Source organism: Haliotis asinina, chromosome 12 (genome assembly GCF_037392515.1).
Source record: "Haliotis asinina isolate JCU_RB_2024 chromosome 12, JCU_Hal_asi_v2, whole genome shotgun sequence".
Lineage (NCBI taxonomy): Eukaryota > Metazoa > Mollusca > Gastropoda > Lepetellida > Haliotidae > Haliotis > Haliotis asinina.
Window position 1 is genome coordinate 1,941,487 of NC_090291.1, and position 20,188 is coordinate 1,961,674.

Here is a 20,188-nt window from a genome sequence, read left to right on the forward strand (position 1 = left end):
GTCGCCTCGCAGGCAGTTTGGGTTATCCGGGGGAATAATGCGTTAGCGCTTTGAGAAGTGTGTGGAAAAGGCACGGTATAAATGACCATTATTATATCATTTTATCTCTTAAGCCTTCCGTTACTTCACTGCTTGCACATGAGTCCTTACAAGTCGGCTAATAACCATTTGGCTATTACATAGACCATATGTGCCCGTGTTTTCAGCTGAAAATGTAATTAGATTAATTGTTAAATTTTGTGAGGGGTGCCACAGTATTGGCAAAGTGCGCTCACCGTTTTGCGAACACCTGATAGTATTTATTTATTTATTTATTTATTTATTTATTTATTTATTTATTTATTTATTTATTTATTTATTTATTTATCAAATATATTTAAATATTTAATTATTAATGACAGTAGGTTACCGCCACCCCTCCACTTCCCACCACATCCAACGGCATTGTTTCTTCCAGTTGTAGACGTTTTTATCTAACGCAGTTCGAGATAGTGTCGAGTTTCTCTACATCACTTCCCTCTAATTACCTACAAGGAAACCAGAGCCCGTGTCTCCATCAGTCCCACAGCTGGTCGGGGGGACAACCCGTGCTTGCTGGGCTTGACAATGAGTATTGTAGACCTGTAGGTACGGGAGTTGGGAGACACTTGTTGACAATGCGGTGTTTTTTCTTCCTGATTGTCGGATTAGGAACGTGTCAGTACTCACAGGCGGATTATGGAGACGAAGCTGTAGATGTAAGTTGAAATATTCAGTAAGGATTTAGGTAAGGTGTTCTGCTTAACAATAAGGATTAAGTTAAGGTGGTCTCTGCTTAACAAGAATACAAGACACCATAACTTACCCTGCATAGTGGAGTTTTACAGCGGATTTAGTAATATTCCAGCAATATCCCTTCGGATCAAACCAGAATTGGGCTTGAAAATTCAAACCCTGTATCCATGTGGGGAATCGATCCGGGTCTTCGGCGTGACGAGCGAACGCTTCAACCACAAGTCTACCCTATTGCCTCATGTTTAGTGGACACAGCACACAGGCTGTAGACATAAGTTTGAAGGGTGAATATATAATGGCCCATGGTCAGAGCAGAAGGTGACTCAGAATTACAGAATATATATTTCCACGTTATACACTCTATCCAGAGCTGCGCTGTGTCATGACTGTTACCCAACTGTTACTGAAAAAACAACAGTTATTAATTCTATGAAAGCATTTGACAATAATGTACCGCCGTAGATATCAATGACTGCGACTAAAAGCAACATCATCAAACATGATTAATAATATTATGCAGTGAAGGAAATGTAGCTTAAAGTCGAGGTCATGCTTGTTGCATTTATGCAGTAATGTATGTGTGGTACCTTCTACTAGCCATAGCCGGTGGGGTAGCCTAGTGGTTAAAGCGTACCCTCGTCACGCCGAAGACCCGGGTTCCATTCCCTACACGGGTACAATGTGTGAAGCCCATTTCTAGGTTCCCCGCTGTGATATTGATTACAAATTATTGCGAAATATGCTGACTTCTTCGAATCAACGAAGCCTTGTATATCCCCCTAATGCCGTGCGTAAGGACGGGAAACAACCTATCGACGAGGACGCGTTTTGGTATAACCTACGCTACCAGGAATCGGAACCTAATCTGGCAGCAGCCACTAGACCCTTTTGAATTATACAGACAGACAGATAGGTAATGTGAAGAACGCGTTAAGCAGTCCTGGTAGAATTTTGCCAATTGTTCTGAAAACTGTACCCATGGAGTTTCCTTGTTTCGCGGACAATATACTGTGTTCATGTGTTCCCCCTTCAACACAGTCCCGCTTCAGGAAATACTCATTTCTTCTCCGGGAAGCCATTACTGGATCAAGTTACTACCAAAGAGATGTCAGCTAACTGCGCATTTCAGTTGCAAGTTAAGTAAGGCTGTAGATGGTTTACATACACAGGGCGGCACAACAGGTGCTTGGAGATGTTTACAACTGACATGTGTTTCTTTCTCAAACAAACGTGACGTCCACGTGATAACCCAGACTATTTATCCTTCTAGGAACCGTGTTGGCCTTTACGGGAAGTGTTTGTGTACCAGAAACCTTACTTAATTTGTTTCAACAAAGTGTGCAGTTTCCGCTAAAGATTATGAGACCATGTGCAAAATATGGACATTGCAAGTCTTTGAGAAATGGCTGACAGTATTGTTGCATGTATGTCCTAAAAAGCTATTTTGTATACTATCGCTACATCTGTTTTCCATTTCTTATATTTTGGAATCATGAACTGTTAACATCTGTCTCAGACGTACACGTTGCCATTTAAAAGCCTACATGAAGTAAACGTCTTTGTCCAAGGACGTGCATTTGTTTTTCTGTAAACATATGATAGGATGGAGACCCAGCTGTTCTACACTATTATTTGATAGGCTGACGGTGCATGGCTGAATGGGTGGATGGTATTTAATGCCTTATAGTCTAGATACATCCCAAGGGAGTGTAAGTATTGGGCACTGGGAAGACAATGCTCTGTTAGAAACGTTCTCTGTAGAGTACCATGCTCAGTGTTGGGAAATGAGTGAGTGAGTGAGTGAGTGAGTGAGTGAGTGAGTGAGTGAGTGAGTGAGTGAGTGAGTGAGTGAGTGAGTGAGTGAGTGAGGCGGCGGTTGTGAAATATTCACATTTTGCTGTAGACTCTTGGTCTGATTTTGTAACTTGGCATATATAACACAAAGGTTTAAGGCTATATAAATATTAACGATGTCATCTCACTAAGGAAAAATTTCGCAGCAACTACATCCAAGTATGGAAACTATTCCACAAATACCCTGCATGGATACGCAGATCCACCAAAGCATCAGAGGCTATGACAAGAGACACATTTACATTGGCTTGTTTGTAGGGCAGCACGACCGGGCCGCTGTTCCAGCTGACAGGGGCCGATAACCTCCCTCCCCACAGCAGCCCCTTCGTGTACTGGCCAGACCAGCAACACAATGAAGGTACGTCATTCCGTGGGGTAATATGTTTCCCCCCACCTTCAGGACAAAAAATAATAATAAATAATAATAATGTCCCATAGTGATGACGTCAAACCTGTCTGTCGTCTTAAAAATCAATATAATGTATACCGGTTTCTTCGACAGTCTTGAGTGAAATTTGAAGTGGAACGTGAGGAGAAATGCGTTTAAATGTCAAATTCGACACATGTGTTATGTACTGTGTGGGGTTTGTGAGTGAGTGAGTGAGTGCGTCACGCGCGTGATTGGTGGGACGCATCTTGGCCTTATCCACAGAAATGTCTGCTTCATAGGGACATCGCTGAAGAACCACCAGGCAGTTCAATACAGGTTATCACGCAAGTGTGTTTTGGGATGGTTAATATCCTATATTGGGAATAAACATTGTTTTTAGCGAGCCTTGGCGAGCTAAATACAGAGTGTTTATTCCTAATGCAGGATATGATATTAACCATCCCAAAACATACGAGTGTGATAACCTATTTATTTATACAATGTCATTCTTACTTTAAAATTTAAAAAGAATGTGATTTCATTTGTCACAGATCATGAAACTAAACTTCCTGCGATGTGCCCGTATATCTATGACTATTATTATGTTATTATAGTATGACATGGATACTTTCCACTTACATACGGTACACTGACTACTCTCACTCACAAATAGGTGTCAGGCTCGAAGCCGCATTTCAAAAATAACTATTGCCGTGAAGGCCACATTTCAATTACATGGATGTAGTCGGTAAAGCCACATGTCCAGACCTTGTTTTGTACCCTACATACCTAGCCCCACAATCTGAATCAACAAGTACCACACTGTATGTTTGATGTGATTGTGGTTCAAATAATACCTGATGAGAATGTACAGGTTCGGAATATATTCTACACGATACTGTCACAGCTAAACATGGTTAGTTCAGATGTGACGGATTCTCTGTTGAACGCGCCATATTCTTTTGTTGTTGTGAATTATGTGTCGAACATTAGGATTAATCGAACATTGATTAATCGACACAGCGGTGTTAAAGTATGGTCGTCTATCACGGGTTTGTCTGGCCCAGATCGGATTTTTTGCAGGCCTACGTCATATAGTTGGAACATTACTCCGTGTTTTGTTTTCAAACAAGTCAACTGTACATACTGTGTATATGTATTTTAACAGAAGAAAACAACATTCTGAACCCGTTCTTTGATGAGTGTGTGGAGGAGAGAAACACGTGTGACCAGGTGTGCTACAGGGCGGGGCCGGACACACAGATCTGTGACTGCTATCAGGGCTTCTCACTCATGTTGGACGGAGAGTCGTGTAGAGGTGGGTACCCGGTAGGAACTCCGCAGGTGCATGTGTGACGAGAATAAGAGTGATAAGATAACTCTGTCAGATCAGCCGTGTTCCAATATAAGCGTTAGTGGGTGACTGATGTGTTATTACAACAGACACTGAGGTATTTGATCTATTCTATGATAAAGTCTGATGTCCAATTTACGGTCATTCTCTAAGCCCGTTATCTGCAATGGTTAGCTCTATTGTCTAAAGGAGCAGTAATTATAACCTGCATAGCAGTTACATGCTTTAGTCGTACCAGGATTCGCAGGTTTCCCCTCAGTGGTTGCCTGGGCCTGTCTATGTTCATTATGTTCACCACTCTGGCAATCAAGGATGACGTCGCGCGTTCCTAACGTTCCCAGCGCTGTCGTCCTGGTAAGTTTCACAGCCCTGAATCATATTATTTTCCCCACTGCTAAAACGCTAAAGAAGCAAATCTGTATTTCCTCAGGCTCTCTGGTATCCTGAGGACTCCTTTTCAATTTAAATGGGATTATTTGTTGCTATCAAAGTTATGATCCCTGAAACACGAGGTGAGAACTCATTCGCCCACTGGGAATAAAACAAGTTAAAGGTCTGGTGGTGTCAGGAACGTAAACTGAGGTGGCATAGCACTACGACTGTAAAAACTGTCAAAGTATGGGGAGTTCGATTAACACTGATATGCCCTCGTGAGATGAGGCCCTGGTCATGTACCAATAGCATCCGTATAGATTAACGTTCATCTGGCATCCAGTCATTCTGAGTCTGCTCGAGAGTCGTATAATACTTTGTGTCCTGTACAAACACAGATGTGGACGAATGTGAGGACGGCTACTGTGGTCAGTACGGTCAGTGTGTCAACACCATGGGCTCCTTCATCTGTACCTGTGAACCCGGCTTCTACCTCAACAACGACAACTTGTGTACAGGTAACGACAACTTGTGTATAGGAAACGACAATCTGTGAAAGGTAACGTCTTGTGTAGGTAAAGAAAAGTTGTGTACAGGTAACGACAACTTGTGTCTAAACAACACCTTCTGTACTGATAACAACTTGTGTTTTAGCAACACCCTGTGTACAAGTAATGACAACTGGTGTCTGTAGCAACACCTTGTGTACAGATAACGACAACCTGCATACAGGTCACAATTAACACATTGTCTACAGGTTATGGCAACATGTGTACAAATAACGAAATCTTGTGTGCAAGAAACAACCCCTTGTGTACAGGTAACCGAGAGTATTACGGGTTAGAACAGATCCCGACAGCCTAGATGCTGGTTGTAAGAGTGTGTTTGAATGAATGAGTGGTTACGCTCGTACACCCAAAGTGTGGATCGTTGTTCATAATATCAATCACCAGGTGTTCCAGACAGGACTTCCGAGATATCGCTGACATTATACCGACACTGTCAAAGTGTGTTTGTATGGCAAAATGTCAACGCGTCCATATGTTTCTATGGCAAGATGTCAACGTATCCACGTGTTTGTATAGAAAGATGCCAACGTGTACATGTGTTTGTATAAAAAGATGCCAACGTGTTCATGTGTGTCTGCATGGCACGATGTCAGGTGTTGAAAGATGTTAACGTGTCCTTGCGTTGGTGTTGAAAGATGTTAACGTGTCCATGTGTTGGTGTTGACAGATATAGATGAGTGTATGGACATAGGCCTCTGTGTCGGGGAGTCCCAGTGTCACAACCTGCTGGGGTCCTACCAGTGTGCCTGTCCCCCGGGATTCCAATATACGAGTGACGGATGTGCAGGTGATGTCTTCACTTCATCACTCATTTCACCGGTTTCAGTTGTCTATCGTCCAACTGAATTTTACTATGCTTGATTTCATTACATTACATCTGTTATAACTGTCTGCGTTCTGTGTAGTTCATTGGTAAACACACTTTTGAAAAAGCTAATATTATGTACAAATTCTCAGGTGTATGTGTTGAGGATATGCGTGTTACGCTGACGTCAACTTTTCGTATCTGACCTGCTGATGTTGTTGGAATGATCATACTTTTGTTGTGAATTTTACAGACGTAGATGAATGTGTAACCTCTCCTTGTGCTGTCGGCGGCGTCTGTAACAACACTGTGGGCAGCTTCCTCTGTTCCTGTAGGAGGGGTTACTATAACAACGGCACACACTGTCTTGGTGAAAAAAAATCCCACTCTTTTTGTTGTTGTTTATACAGAGAATCTCACCCAAGTGTGTACTGACACCAAATATATCAACACGAGTTGATAAAGTAACAAATATTTTACCTTTATTAACGAGTGTTGATATAATTGATATCACGAGGGTGAGATTCTATTTATCATCAAAAACCATTCTTCATTAGTTTTCAGTGAAAAATGTACATCTCTGCCCATGGAACACAGTTTTGGATGATAGTATTAGGGTAACGATATTTTTCATTATCATTTGCAGAATCCCGAGGTCTTTGACTTAACTGCCCGACGAAGGAACCAGTTTACCTCATCGTTACACTGTTTTAGTGTCATTCATTTACAAGAGCACTTTATTTTTTAGTCAAGTTAAACACTGACTATTTGGCAATGACTGTTTCTTCATTAAATCGTTTTTGCGAAACCAACCAGATGATTGAACTGATAGTGTAGAAACAGGTTCTGTAAATTGTTAGAATTATCGGTACTGTGGTCCACGTGTTCTGTTGTTGACTCTCTTACCTATACTCTATGACGAACATCCTCCATCCAGACATCAACGAGTGCAGGACGCCTGTGAGCCCTTGTGAGGGGGAGCTGATCTGTTACAACACCCTCGGGGACTTCTACTGTGGGTGTCGGCAGGGCTACCGGAAGAATGGCACGCTGTGTGTAGGTAAGACTTCAACACCACGGTATTCGTGAGTCATGGAGGTCTTTGGCAAGGTGACCATTATCACACCAGTAGATCTCGGCCTAAGCACTGTTAAGAAGTCTCATATGTATAGGACATGCCCTGACTTGTACGCATTGGAGATTTCGACAAAAGCACTGTACTGGTTAGTCTTTGATGGCATGACCAAGAAACTGTTTTGTACGCAATGGACATCTTTGCTTTATGGTTATTGTACAGGCACGTTGTATATGTTTTGTACGCAGTGAAGATCTTTGCTTTATGGTTATTGTACAGGCACGTTGTATATGTTTTGAACGCAGTGAAGATCTTTGCTTTATAGTTATTGTACAGGCACGTTGTATATGTTTTGTACGCAGTGAAGATCTATGCTTTATGGTTATTGTACAGGCACGTTGTATATGTTTTGCAACGTACCATGCGCAATAAATTCTATGTAATGGTTCGAGCTCTCTTGTATTGATGAATCTTGTTTTATTCACCGGTGACATCATCTTTCTTACAATGCTAAAATACAGAAGGTTAAATCTACTTCCTTAACGCGCGGGCATTCGTCACCTAACGTAGTTACCACGAATATAGTTCCATGTTTAAAGACAATTTGTCAGACGTGAAGGCAAATGCCTTCTGAAGGTTGCTGCGGAAACTAGTCATTGTAAGGTGTGGGATATCATTTTAGGATGATTATCGGGGATGTTAATGTTTGTCACCGTACGGCCTGCAACACTGGGGATTGTGATCCGAAATTTCAGGTGATCTATAAGTGTTCGGTGGCATTGTGATGAAGTGTATATGTATTGCAATACGTCATGATGATATAAACTGCAGTCAAGATGTTACCTGTTTTAGACGTTGACGAGTGCATATCCGGTAAAGACCGGTGTCACGCGCATGCTCACTGCGGCAACCTGATCGGCTCCTACTTCTGTCAGTGCTGGAAGGGGTACAGCGGCAGCGGCTACATCTGCTACGGTGAGTCAAATGACGTGGACGTGTACACAACCCCAAGAAAACGTGTCATTTAACATGGAGACCGGCTTGAGTTGGTTAATGCATTCTACTGTGTATGTGCTCAGTGGCTCGGATGATCATGGCTGGCTATGGGGTGGTGTTGTAGTCTAGTAGTTAAAGCGCCGAAGGCCCGGGGTTGATTCAACACATGGGTCCAGTGTGTGAAGTCCATTTCTGGTGTCCCGAGTCACGTACCCGTAGGGTTGTGTTAAAGGCTGTTTTGTGCCAGTGCTTGTTGAAGATACCCCGGGTAGCCCACGAGTGATTCTGAGATGTTTCAGATGTCAACGAGTGCAAGGTTAACAACGGCAGCTGCGATCACAGATGTCACAACACCCCTGGCAGCTTCCGGTGTGGCTGTAACTATGGTTACCGACTTGGCAGGGATGGGAGAACCTGTGAAGGTGAGACGAATAAAATGAAGACAAAACCCAACGAGGCAATGACCATAACAGAGCTCAAGTTATGTCAATACGTATTTGATTAATGTTAGAAGAAGGTGAAGCAGAATGCAGGTCATTTTGAACATTAGCCATACGCATCTCATCCTGAATTAACACATCCTTCAAACAGGTGAATATACACAAATAACGACCACTCTGTCTTCAATGATTTGGGTTTAACACTGTTTCGGAAGGTCTGGTAGATGTGGGAGGGAAGCCTGTGGTGCAGGTGTGAGATGTTAACACTAGTGTGAAACCCAACTGAGCACAGGCACGGCGCACTGTCACTTCAACATGGACCCACATGGACTGCTGTGGGCAAGGATAATCAACATTGATGATATTGCCCACGGTACGGCATCAACTCACTTCAGCCTGTAGCGAGTTCTCGGTGTTACAGATGTAGACGAGTGTCAGTACGGGAACGCCGGGTGTGAACATACCTGCAACAACGTGGTGGGCACCTACTACTGCAGCTGTAACGTGGGATACAGGTTGCACGTCGACAACAAGAGATGTGTCGGTGAGACTGCACGTCATCAACCCCGATAATCAAGTGTATCAAATATCCATTGTAATGATGTTAAGAAGTACATATGACATAAACAGCTATCCAACCTAGATCCACTGATGGAATTAGGCAGCGTTGATAATGCGAGATACGTTCCAGTCAAAGTTACGACAGCGATAAGACAACAGATATGATTTGCTGTAGTTGTGATATTTGAGAATGGAGAAGTGAATACGGATCAACCGGATGGTAATTTTCGGATTTTAATACTATTAGTAAGTAGTTGTTCATGATCGGCAAGTAAGATGATTTTAAGATTTATACACTCAGGCTAATAAAGAATTCGGTCGATACGAAACCTAATTATGAAATCAGTACAAAACAGCCCAAGATGAATAAAAAATTAAATGTTGCTAGGCGGCGTGAAGTCCATGTTTTCGGCACTTTGTCAAAAGGTAACATCCAATTCAGTTTGTAAAATGGCATAAAATTTACATTGAGCTGCTCTTGCATAGGCACATATCTGTCCCTTAACGTCTCAAACGATCAAGGTACATTTGTTAACACCCCAAGGGAGCTAACGCTAAATGTCGAGGAGTACCTCCTACAAGAAACCGGCTGCGACAGTCGATCTTCTATGAGTGCTTCATTCGACATAGACGTATTAGGCAAGAGTCATAAATGGCATTCGTTACGTTACAGACGTGAACGAGTGTATGACCGACCATGGTGGCTGCCATGGATTCTGTAACAACACTGTGGGTTCCTTCTACTGCCACTGTCCCGACGCTCTTGTTCTGGCAGACGATGGCTTCTCCTGCAGACGTGAGTAGCCTTTACGTCATTGTACCGTCAACTGGTGTAGACGCAAGTAGGAGTAGTCTTGACCTGATTGTATCAGTAGCATCTGCTGCTACAGACGTGAGTAGCTTTGACCCGGTAGCAACCTCTACTCCTGTAGATGTGAGTAGCCTTGAAGTTAGGGGCTATAACATCTGCTGCTGTTATCTTACATATAATTAAGTCGTGATCTTCATGCGATCGTCCCAACTATTTCGTTAAATATTCAACCGTAAATTTGAATAGCTCCAATCCGATTGGTAGATCGCAGGAACTGACCTGATTGAAACAAGGCTAATATTCACAAAAAGATACTTTTTTATGGCCAAGAAAAACATTATTATTGCACATCTGAATACCATTGGGTATTCATTCATGAAAACACACATCACAAGAAGGAATCCTAGTCCTGTTTAGAGGCCGATAGTCAATAAGCACCGAATGTCACTGGAATTCCCAAATGAGAATTAGATGTTCCATGTTATTTACGGCATGTATTTAACATATGCGCCCTCACACAAATACATATATCTGAAAAATCGTCTCATAAATTTTTAGAAATCACGTAGCATGGAATTTGTAACAATACCCTGGTGTATGTCCCCGTACACAAGGAGGTTCAGTTTGAGGACATTTTAAGAGGTATTTACCTTCGCACGTTCCTGTGCTCAGGATTTGTATCGTGTTCCAGCCATTGCGAGCTGCAGAGACAAGAATGGCGGCTGTGAGCAGGTGTGCGAGGATCTGCCAGACGACAAGTTCAGATGCTCCTGTAGGTCTGGATTCACCCAGAACGTCAATGGCAGATCCTGCAATGGTGAGGTGGACATCGGTATAGTAAGGATTGTGTCGCGGAATTGGTTGATAAACCGCTGCCTAAACATAAAGGTTGGGATTCCAGATTTGGTAACTATGTGTGGGAGGTACATACTGGCTGTAGACTTAGGAAGTACGTCAACGTTTTGTTATACCGACATATATTGTAGAACGAAAACACCAGTTCAGAAATGTTGGACCAAACAGCGAAGGCCACACACACGTGCAGTTGTTTCCGCTGTTAACCGTTATCATCGTTACACACTTTAGATATATGGTTATCAAGATTTGTTGACACGACCACTGTGCTAATAAAGGTCATCGTGACATACTGCTGTGGATGTTTGACAATCTGACAGCATATCACTAGTAGGTAGTATCTTCTGTCGGTTTAATTTGATGTTCTGAACTAAAATATAACTAAACGGGAAAATGAAAAACAGGGTAAACATTATGAAACAACCTATTCCTTTTACCAATATTTGTTGCAAATAAAATCTAACACGCACACTCTCCAAAATGAAGGCAATAGAAAGTATTTCTAGAAATGCTAGTGGGCTCCGTGATGTCGTCATTCAAAGCGCCAGCTGAAATTCATTTGCGATCTTTGTGATATCGTGGCACACGCATACCTATCAACAGGCATGTATATACTGTCATGCTTTTCTCTGTTCACGTGTCACGTTACTTCTTTCAGACATAGACGAGTGTCTCTCCGGCAACGCAGGCTGCGAACAGGAATGTCTCAATACGCCCGGAAGTTTTCAGTGCGCATGCCGGAAGGGCTATCAGATGCGCAAAAACATAAACAACCAGAGGAAATGTGAACGTAATTATACATGGAAGTATTCTGATTTGAAATGCACATAAGCAAACGTGTGAATGAGCCATACTGTACATTATCACTGAAATATCCCAATGTCTCTGTCAATTGAGTGACTCTATTTTAACGCCACTTTTAGCAATGTTCCAGCACTATCAGCTGAAGTATCTTTAAGTCCATCAACAACATTTAGCACGTACCATATTTTAATAAAAATATACAATTTGAATCAAACAACTGTGAGATTTATGTTAGTCACTAATGAACTGTGACCCGTTACCTATCTAGAAATGTCACATTTATAATTCTGGGTGAAGAAATCCTCTTTCTCCCACATAGTTCATTGATACATATAAACTATATATGCTTTGTGGAAACGCTATGAAACGTTGGTGGTCATACTTCTGTTTAAATGGTTTGCCCAAGAAGAATGACATCTTTGTCGGAGCAGTTTTAAATCCCAGACATTATTTGTCCTGTAAATTAATTCACAGGTAAGTATGAGGTGAGACTATAAATGCCTGCTATAGTGTCCGTAAACACGGCCTGTGCTGTGTGTGCTTATTCATCCCAATGAAGGAAAGCTTATCACGCTATCAACCACTGATTAGCCTAGACTCGTTCCCCGATCGATTTTATCCGTCAGTATAACAGGGGTCAAGGCCACTTGACCTATCATGCATTGGTAAGAGTTTGAATTGGATAATAATTTTGACAAATGATATTATAATTTCATGAATTCTTATTTTATGTTTAACTGATGTATGTTTTACGTGGTACTCGTACACAGCAACATGCGACCCTCCATGTTCCAACTACGGGCGCTGTCTGGCACCGAACAAGTGTTTGTGTCCCGCTGGCTATCCAGGACCCGGATGTTCGGGTGAGTGTAGCTCTAACGGAATCTATGTTACCATTTCATAATATATTCTCCATTAGCCAATAGTCTGTGTGGATATCCTTACATGCTTACGATATATGACGTCGACTCATCTATTAAAAGAGCTGGTAGAAGCGAATCCTGCTAAATCGGCTTACCCTGTGTGACTACTTCCAGCAATCTGCAGTCCACCGTGCAGTCACGGAGGTACTTGTCTGAGACGGAACCGGTGTGTTTGTCCTGTTGGCTGGTCTGGGAACAGCTGCCTGAGAGGTGGGAGTTGTCCGGATTGTCTCCTTCCTTTTGTCAAAAAGAGATGCAGGTTTGACTATCTGCTCCCAGTTTCTGTTTAAACTGGTCTTCGTGCAGTATATTTGTCTTGATGTTTGGGTGTGACTTTTTTGCGGTGTGACTTTTAGCGATAAACAGTGGTACTATATTGACTCTCGTAGAGACAGTCACCCGGTTAAGTCTTCTGTTAGGGCGAAATAGCGTTAGGGAACCAATTTAGGGTATGATAACAGTAGGGCTACCTATTTTACCCTTTTCATGAACAAGTGGTCTCATTGCTTATTTTCAAGGCTCAGTTCATGTATACCCCTTTAAAGGAAGTGTAATCTGTTTCAGGAATGGTCGACACTAGGTGTTTTATGTCGTTGACATTTGAATATACATTTATATCATCAGTTTTTGGTTTCAGCTGTATGTCAGACACCCTGTAGGAACGGAGGGCGATGTGTGGCACCCAACATGTGTCAGTGTTCATCAGGGTTCACTGGGGATCAGTGTCAGACACGTGCGTATACATACAGTTGTCATGGTGACCATTTTACTGAACAGAAATCTGAGTGCAAGCAGGCAATCCAAAACAGGATCTTCATAAGACTTATCAATTCGACGTATTTACATACTATTGGTTCTACTTGAAATACGGTCTTGATATTGTGCGTAATATGTGTGATGGTACATAATGTGAAAATTTAGGGTCAGTCAACATGGGTTAGAATATCAGATCAGATCCGTGTATGACCCATGGGTACTGTGACAGCGCTTTGTGGAATAACTGAAACACTGTTCCAGGAGCCCATTATCCTTGAATCCGCTTTATGTTCCACGTCACCGGAAGTCAGCCATTTTAGAGCACACAGCTCCCCTCAGGTTGGACTGTCTTCTCACTATGAGACACCTGGCAATAGAACGCTAATAGGTAGTACGGTTGATCATACCTTCTCACATTTGTGTTGTGTCTTATTGCAGCTACATGTTCCCCCGGATGTGAAAACGACGGGCGATGTATCCGGGTGAACGTCTGCCTATGTAAGAAGGGATTCTCGGGACCAAGATGTCAGAACTGTAGGTCACAGTCAATACTTACATGTCAAAACCGGTTGAAAGTATGTATGTCAATACTGTCGATCACGGACTGCATGTCAACACTGAACGATAAAATGCATACTCTGTGGCAAATACACCCATGCATGGTGATCTAGAATATCAGTGGCTGAGTGCAATGGGTTAGGGTTTCTTTGTGTGCTGATTATTAGGTGAGAGTGCAGGGTCGAATTGGTACTCAACCCATGCTGCATTTGACCACTTTCTAAAAGACATTGTAAATTCAGGCGTGGATACACGTCAACACTGTGGGTCATAGTGAATATGTAGCAAGCTTACATGGGTTTCATATCAAGCTTACATGGGTTTCATATCAAGCTTACATGGGTTTCATATCAAGCTTACATGGGTTTCATATCAAGCTTACATGGGTTTCATATCAAGCTTACATGGGTTTCATATCAAGCTTACATGGGTTTCATATCAAGCTTACATGGGTTTCATATCAAGCTTACATGGGTCTAGTGCTAGGTCGGTCTACTAGTCGGTGTCTAGATAGCAAGTGTTTGTGCAACAATGGGTGTTGTAATCACGTGGACTTCCTCGTACACAGGTCCGGTCAGATTAGTTTACAACCCACGTCTCTCAGATCTTTGTGTTTTGTAGAATTATAACATTTATAGATCTCAAGTTCCTTATTGTTGAACCCTTTTTGCACCCTGTGCCTTCATCAGGTCGACATACAAATATATTCTCTGTCCATGAACAGCAAACCAAGGTCCATCACAGACCTGATTGTGTTTTCTTACTGATTGCACTCGAGATTCCGAAAATAAACCGGTTGCAAGTCTAATGTAAATGCGGCAAACAATGGCGGAGCTGATACAAATGCCCATATGATTTAATCAATTGATAGTCGAATAATTCACAACAGGAGCTTGGTACTGTGTGTAAGGCAGTTGACCTGACCGCTCAATGTATTGGTGTTAATCCTTTTGACGTTACACCTAGCAAATGATTAATGATTAATTCAATAATCGGCCTTGTACATGCTTTGTAGAAAGTCAGGAAGTAAGCAGTGTCACCGTCTTTCCACCATGTCGGAACCTTGTGAAAATCGTAAACAACGACAGTAACATTCCCACTATCTAACTAAGCGCACGGGTTTGTGAATTATTATCGAATATTGATGATACCAGGTGTTCGCGAACTATGAGTGCTCCCTGCTCAAACTGTTCAAGTACATGCAAGGGCACACCAAGAACAATCAGAACACAATAGTGAATAGCGGACGTCATATTCTGTAATATAGGCTACACGGAATGCTATTAGTCCAAGCACCCCTCCATTCCTGACACTCGTGATCAGGACAATCTGGTCACCCTGGCGCCATTCCTGTCTGGAAGCCCTTTTAGATTTGACCCTTCTAGTTTCAGCCCTAGCTTCCCACATTTAGCATGAGAACCGACCGAGGGTCGCATGTGATTATAACGTGTGGCAGTTGCTGATGCAGGTAACTTCCGGGTTACGTGACCCGGAAGTATTTTATCGCAGCGATGCTATAACCAGAATACTGCCGACATAGGCGTGAAACAATATGCAATCACCTAATCAAGGATAAAGGATAAATCCCCATTTCCGAAGACGCGTTTGTGACACTGATATAGCCTTTATTAATTGTTCACAGCACGTCCTCGGTGTCGCCCGCGCTGTAGAAATGGCGGAAGATGTGTCGGCTTGAACAAGTGCACGTGTCGGCCTGGATACAGAGGAAACATATGCCAAATAGGTATGTCACATTAATGGGAGCGTTGGCAGTCTAATGATTTAAGCGTTCGCAAGTCACGCTGAAGATAAGATTTTGATTCCCCACATGGGTGTGACCTGCCGTGGTATGACTAGAACAGAGGCTATGTTTACAGCGTCGTGTGATTAAAGGAACTGCGGCGTTAAACACAACTCATTCACTCACTCACATCCGTTTCATGTGTGATCTAGCCGGCAGTGAGTACAGTGGTTGTCTAGACAACAGAAATTGCATCACAGGAGTAATAAGAAATAATACTGCCATACATTCCAGCTTTGTTTGGACTTTCCCTGCACAGACACCAGAAGCAATGTACGTCATTGAGAACCAGGGCCATTACAAGAATTACAAGCAGACGAATATTTCAGTATTGGTTACATTTCTGAATTGGCATGTGTCACAGCACTTGAAATCCAAGAAAGTATTTTTCGATTCCCAGTCGAAAAACCTAACCTTGACCCTATCCTTCACCACTACATGTTTCAGCTCCCAGAGCAAACTGTCGCCCAGCTTGTCAAAATGGTGGCATATGTCTCCCTGGCAACAGGTGTCGGTGCCCGGATGGAACAAAGGGTTTCCGGTGTCAAGATAGGTACATCTCGTTGTTTCGGAAATATTGAGTATTAACTTTCAGAATCATTTATCCGTTGCATTAAAGACACTATTGATAGCTGAGCACCTCCAGGTACCTCTTTTCTGCATCATTTACGATTTTGAAAGAACACTTTTTGTGACTACATGTTAAAGTCTTCTGCCTCGCGACATAGAAGAAATCAATTATGTCTGATTTGCAATGATTTAGTACCTTATCGTATACACTGAAACTGACTGGGTTTGGTCTTGGTCTTTGGGTTTGGTCTTTCGTTAACATCCCACTTTTAGGTGTTTTGACCGTAGTTGCAACATCATCACTAACAAGTTACATTTGCAAGATGCTTGACCAAAGGGGTGTCCGGAAAGTTGGGTTTACAGACGTTGGTTCACGTTGTTGCCGTTGTTCCGATGCTAAGTCGAGCCATAACTTTCTACTCGTTCATTTCATGACAAATCAACATGGCATATTCAGCTTAACATGTACTTTTCCACTGAAAAACATTAAAAAGCTGGAAATTATATCGATTTTGCCTCAAACGAGGGTAGGGTTTGTTTACGAGTCATGACTTGGAAAACCTTTCAACACTTTATAACCTAGCTTAACGCATGCATTGATCAGCGTAACTGAGGTCCTTTGTGCTTTTTCCTATTTTATTTTGCTACGTTTCCATGGAAACAATTCCGAATCAAACAACTTTTTTCGTGCCATGACCATCAACCGAATAAACATTATGGCAATGAATGAAACTCCACTTGACTTGTCCATTCAGTGTTGCCACTTCAACATTTGTAATACTGTGGCGTGTACATTTTTGTTTATTTACCATGGACGCCGACCTATTGTGACCTGTTCTTTCATTGCTCCCTACACACACATTGTCCTATAGTGACGTATTCTTTTTATTGTTCCCTACACAGACATTGTCCTATAGTGACGTAATCTTTTTATTGTTCCCTACACAGACATTGCCCTATAGTGACGTGTTCTGTTTATTGTTCCCTACCCAGACATTGTCCTATAGTGACGTATTCTTTTTATTGTTCCCTACACAGACATTGCTCAATTGTGACGTGTTCTTTTTATTGTTCCCTACCCAGACATTCTCCTATAGTGACATATTCTTTTTATAGTTCCCTACACAGACATTGTCCTATAGTGACGTATTCTTTTTATTGTTCCCTACACAGACATTGTCCTATAGTGACGTATTCTTTTTATTGTTCCCTACACAGACATTGCTCAATTGTGACGTGTTCTTTTTATTGTTCCCTACACAGACATTGTCCTATAGTGACGTATTCTTTTTAGTGTTCCCTACACAGACATTGTCCTATAGTGACGTGTTCTGTTTATTGTTCCCTATCCAAACATTGTCCTATAGTGACGTGTTCTGTTTATTGTTCCCTACCCAAACATTGTCCTATAGTGACGTATTCTGTTTATTGTTCCCTACCCAGACATTGTCCTATAGTGACGTATTCTTTTTAGTGTTCCCTACACAGACATTGTCCTATAGTGACGTATTCTTTTTATTGTTCCCTGCACAGACATTGTCCTATAGTGACGTGTTCTGTTTATTGTTCCCTACCCAGACATTGTCCTATAGTGACGTGTTCTTTTTATTGTTCCCTACACAGACATTCTCCTATAGTGACGTATTCCGTTTATTGTTCCCTACACAGACATTGCTCAATTGTGACGTGTTCTTTTTATTGTTCCCTACCCAGACATTGTCCTATAGTGACGTATTCTGTTTATTGTTCCCTACACAGACATTGTCCTATAGTGACGTGTTCTTTTTATTGTTCCCTACACAGACATTGTCCTATAGTGACGTGTTCTGTTTGTAGTTCCCTACCCAGACATTGTCCTATAGTGACGTATTCTTTTTATTGTTCCCTACACAGACATTGTCCTATAGTGACGTATTCTTTTTATTGTTCCCTACACAGACATTGCTCAATTGTGACGTGTTCTTTCAATGTACGATCCGTGGAGGTCCGGGGTAGAATAGGCCTTCAGCAACCCACGCTTGCCCTAAAAGGCGACTAACGGGATCGGGTGGTCAGGCTTGCTGACTTCGTTGACACATGTCATCGGTTCAGATCGATGCTCATGTTGCTGATCACTGGATTGTTTGGTCCAGATTCGATTACATAAAGACCGCCTCCATATAGTTGGAATATTGCTGAGTGCGGCGTAAAGCTCAGCTCGCTCACTCTTTTATTGTACTCTACACAGACACTGCCCTATTGTGACATACATGCAGAGTCTGAAGCGGGGGGTGCGGCAGTCAGCGAGGGAAGCCTACACTGTCCCGTGCGGCAGGTTCGGCTGGGACACGTGTACTTCGTACAGGTACGAAAGACGGTTTCAAACATAACGCTATGTGGTTGATGTATAAACAGTTGAATCATTAAGTATAACTTGGTGAGAACGTTGTAATTTCACAAGACTCGGGGCTCAATCAAACGCAATAGACAGCAACCCGAAAGGGCAGCTTTTGGTTGGTTTTCATGCAAACACTCTTTCTATTTTCTTTGGCTACATTTGTTTTCTTCTTGGTTAAGATAAAACTCCTATTATCCGTAAACCGTCTCTTCGGGGCAACATTTTAAAAAGTCAACGGTAAATACAGTTAACGTTATATTGTTTACTAGAAACATATGACAAATCATCTTGGAAGGGCAGTCGGGATTTGCTGGGTTTAATTGTATTTTGTGCGTGCTTCCCTAAGATATCATATGTTTTGCTGGTCAGAATCGTCCAGAAGTTCGTGTACAAGACAACATTCAAGGTGGGCTACAGAAGGAAGTGTAGGGAAGCGTGATCACTGGCCCTGGCTCGACATAAAACATCATGTACTAAGCTCGACTTGCACAATGACCAAGTGGACTGAAGACCTTCAGTTGCCATGGCAGGATATCATTTTATTCAGCTCCATTCCCTGATTCCTTCTAATAATAATCCTCAGTTTTTTAGTACAGTCCCTTGGTCACTGGTTTCAAGAAGACCAATCTGCATCTCTTGGGGAATGTCTCCACAATATGCATTCTAACCGAACTGTTCTTTTGAAGCTATATGAATACTTTGGCGTGAAAAGATTCACTGTCACATCTTCCACAACAAACCTCATTCTGAACTTTGCCAGTCAAAGACTATCGTTACATGTAGTGGCTGATGACAAGAGGTAGAATGTATTTGGTGGACAGATCAGTTCATATCAGGAGGTTCGAGGTTCTTCATCACAACACATTTGATATTATTCAAAACACCATGGACTATAAAGCTCACACTGTAAGTATTCGTATGAATAAAACACAGGATATCAAGCTATAAACTGTGCGTGTTGGAGTTGACGTGTCAGGGTAACACAATTTATATAAAACCGTCTCAGTTCGAATCCAGTTAGTCGGGATTTCATTGATCCAGACCTGAGACGCCTAGCAGCTTAGTGGTTAAAGCGTTCGCTCATCACGCTGAAGACCCGGGTTCGATTCCTCGAGTCCTCCACCATGATATTCCTAGAATATTGCCTAGCTTTGTAAAACCACTTGTTGCTCATTCGTGGATCACAGATACTTCATGTCTCAAATCGAAACTCCAAAATCTTGAAAGGGAAAATGTCAGTATCTTTACAGACTAAAACGAAAGTACACGTTACTTGAACATACAGTGTATATATTTTAGGTTAAATTACAAAATATCTATTAGAACGTACATTTAAATGTGTAACCTTATCATTATTTTGCCGTGATATTTTGCTGGAATATTGCCAAACGAGTTAAAACTAAACACTCATTCACTCACACATCCGGACAATTGACTTTTGGATCGTCTTTATAAATCAAGACACATTTTTATTGATTAGGACATTTGTTAATTAGTACAATTTTACTAGCTTAGCTCATTCCTGATTAACGGGATGTTTGAGGCACAGTATGAGCTGAGTTG

At 42.0% G+C, this 20,188-nt stretch overlaps 1 protein-coding gene across 1 annotated transcript; it reads left to right on the top strand.

Annotated features, from left to right (window-relative positions):
- The first annotated feature begins 546 nt into the window (after positions 1–546).
- LOC137257628 (fibulin-2-like) lies at positions 547–19,574 on the top strand. The gene is made up of 21 exons (XM_067794958.1): positions 547–737; positions 2,887–2,986; positions 4,167–4,316; positions 5,123–5,242; positions 5,961–6,080; positions 6,352–6,468; positions 7,036–7,158; positions 8,026–8,148; positions 8,469–8,591; positions 9,031–9,153; positions 9,844–9,966; positions 10,673–10,798; positions 11,495–11,626; positions 12,411–12,503; positions 12,678–12,773; positions 13,201–13,296; positions 13,758–13,853; positions 15,520–15,621; positions 16,126–16,231; positions 18,476–18,592; positions 18,995–19,574. The coding sequence occupies exons 1-21, from the start codon at positions 657–659 to the stop codon at positions 19,062–19,064; spliced, it is 2,337 nt and encodes a 778-aa protein (XP_067651059.1). The 5' UTR covers positions 547–656; the 3' UTR covers positions 19,065–19,574.
- The last annotated feature ends 614 nt before the right edge of the window (positions 19,575–20,188 follow it).

What these genes read in the sequence shown, in the direction of transcription:
- LOC137257628 (XM_067794958.1), top strand. Translation starts at nt 657, where the DNA reads ATGCGGTGTTTTTTCTTCCTGATTGTCGGATTAGGAACGTGTCAGTAC. An exon ending in GGACGGAGAGTCGTGTAGAG is followed by an intron (nt 4,317 to 5,122) that starts GTGGGTACCCGG and finishes GTACAAACACAG; the next exon opens with ATGTGGACGAATGTGAGGAC. An exon ending in GACACGTGTACTTCGTACAG is followed by an intron (nt 18,593 to 18,994) that starts GTACGAAAGACG and finishes TTTGCTGGTCAG; the next exon opens with AATCGTCCAGAAGTTCGTGT.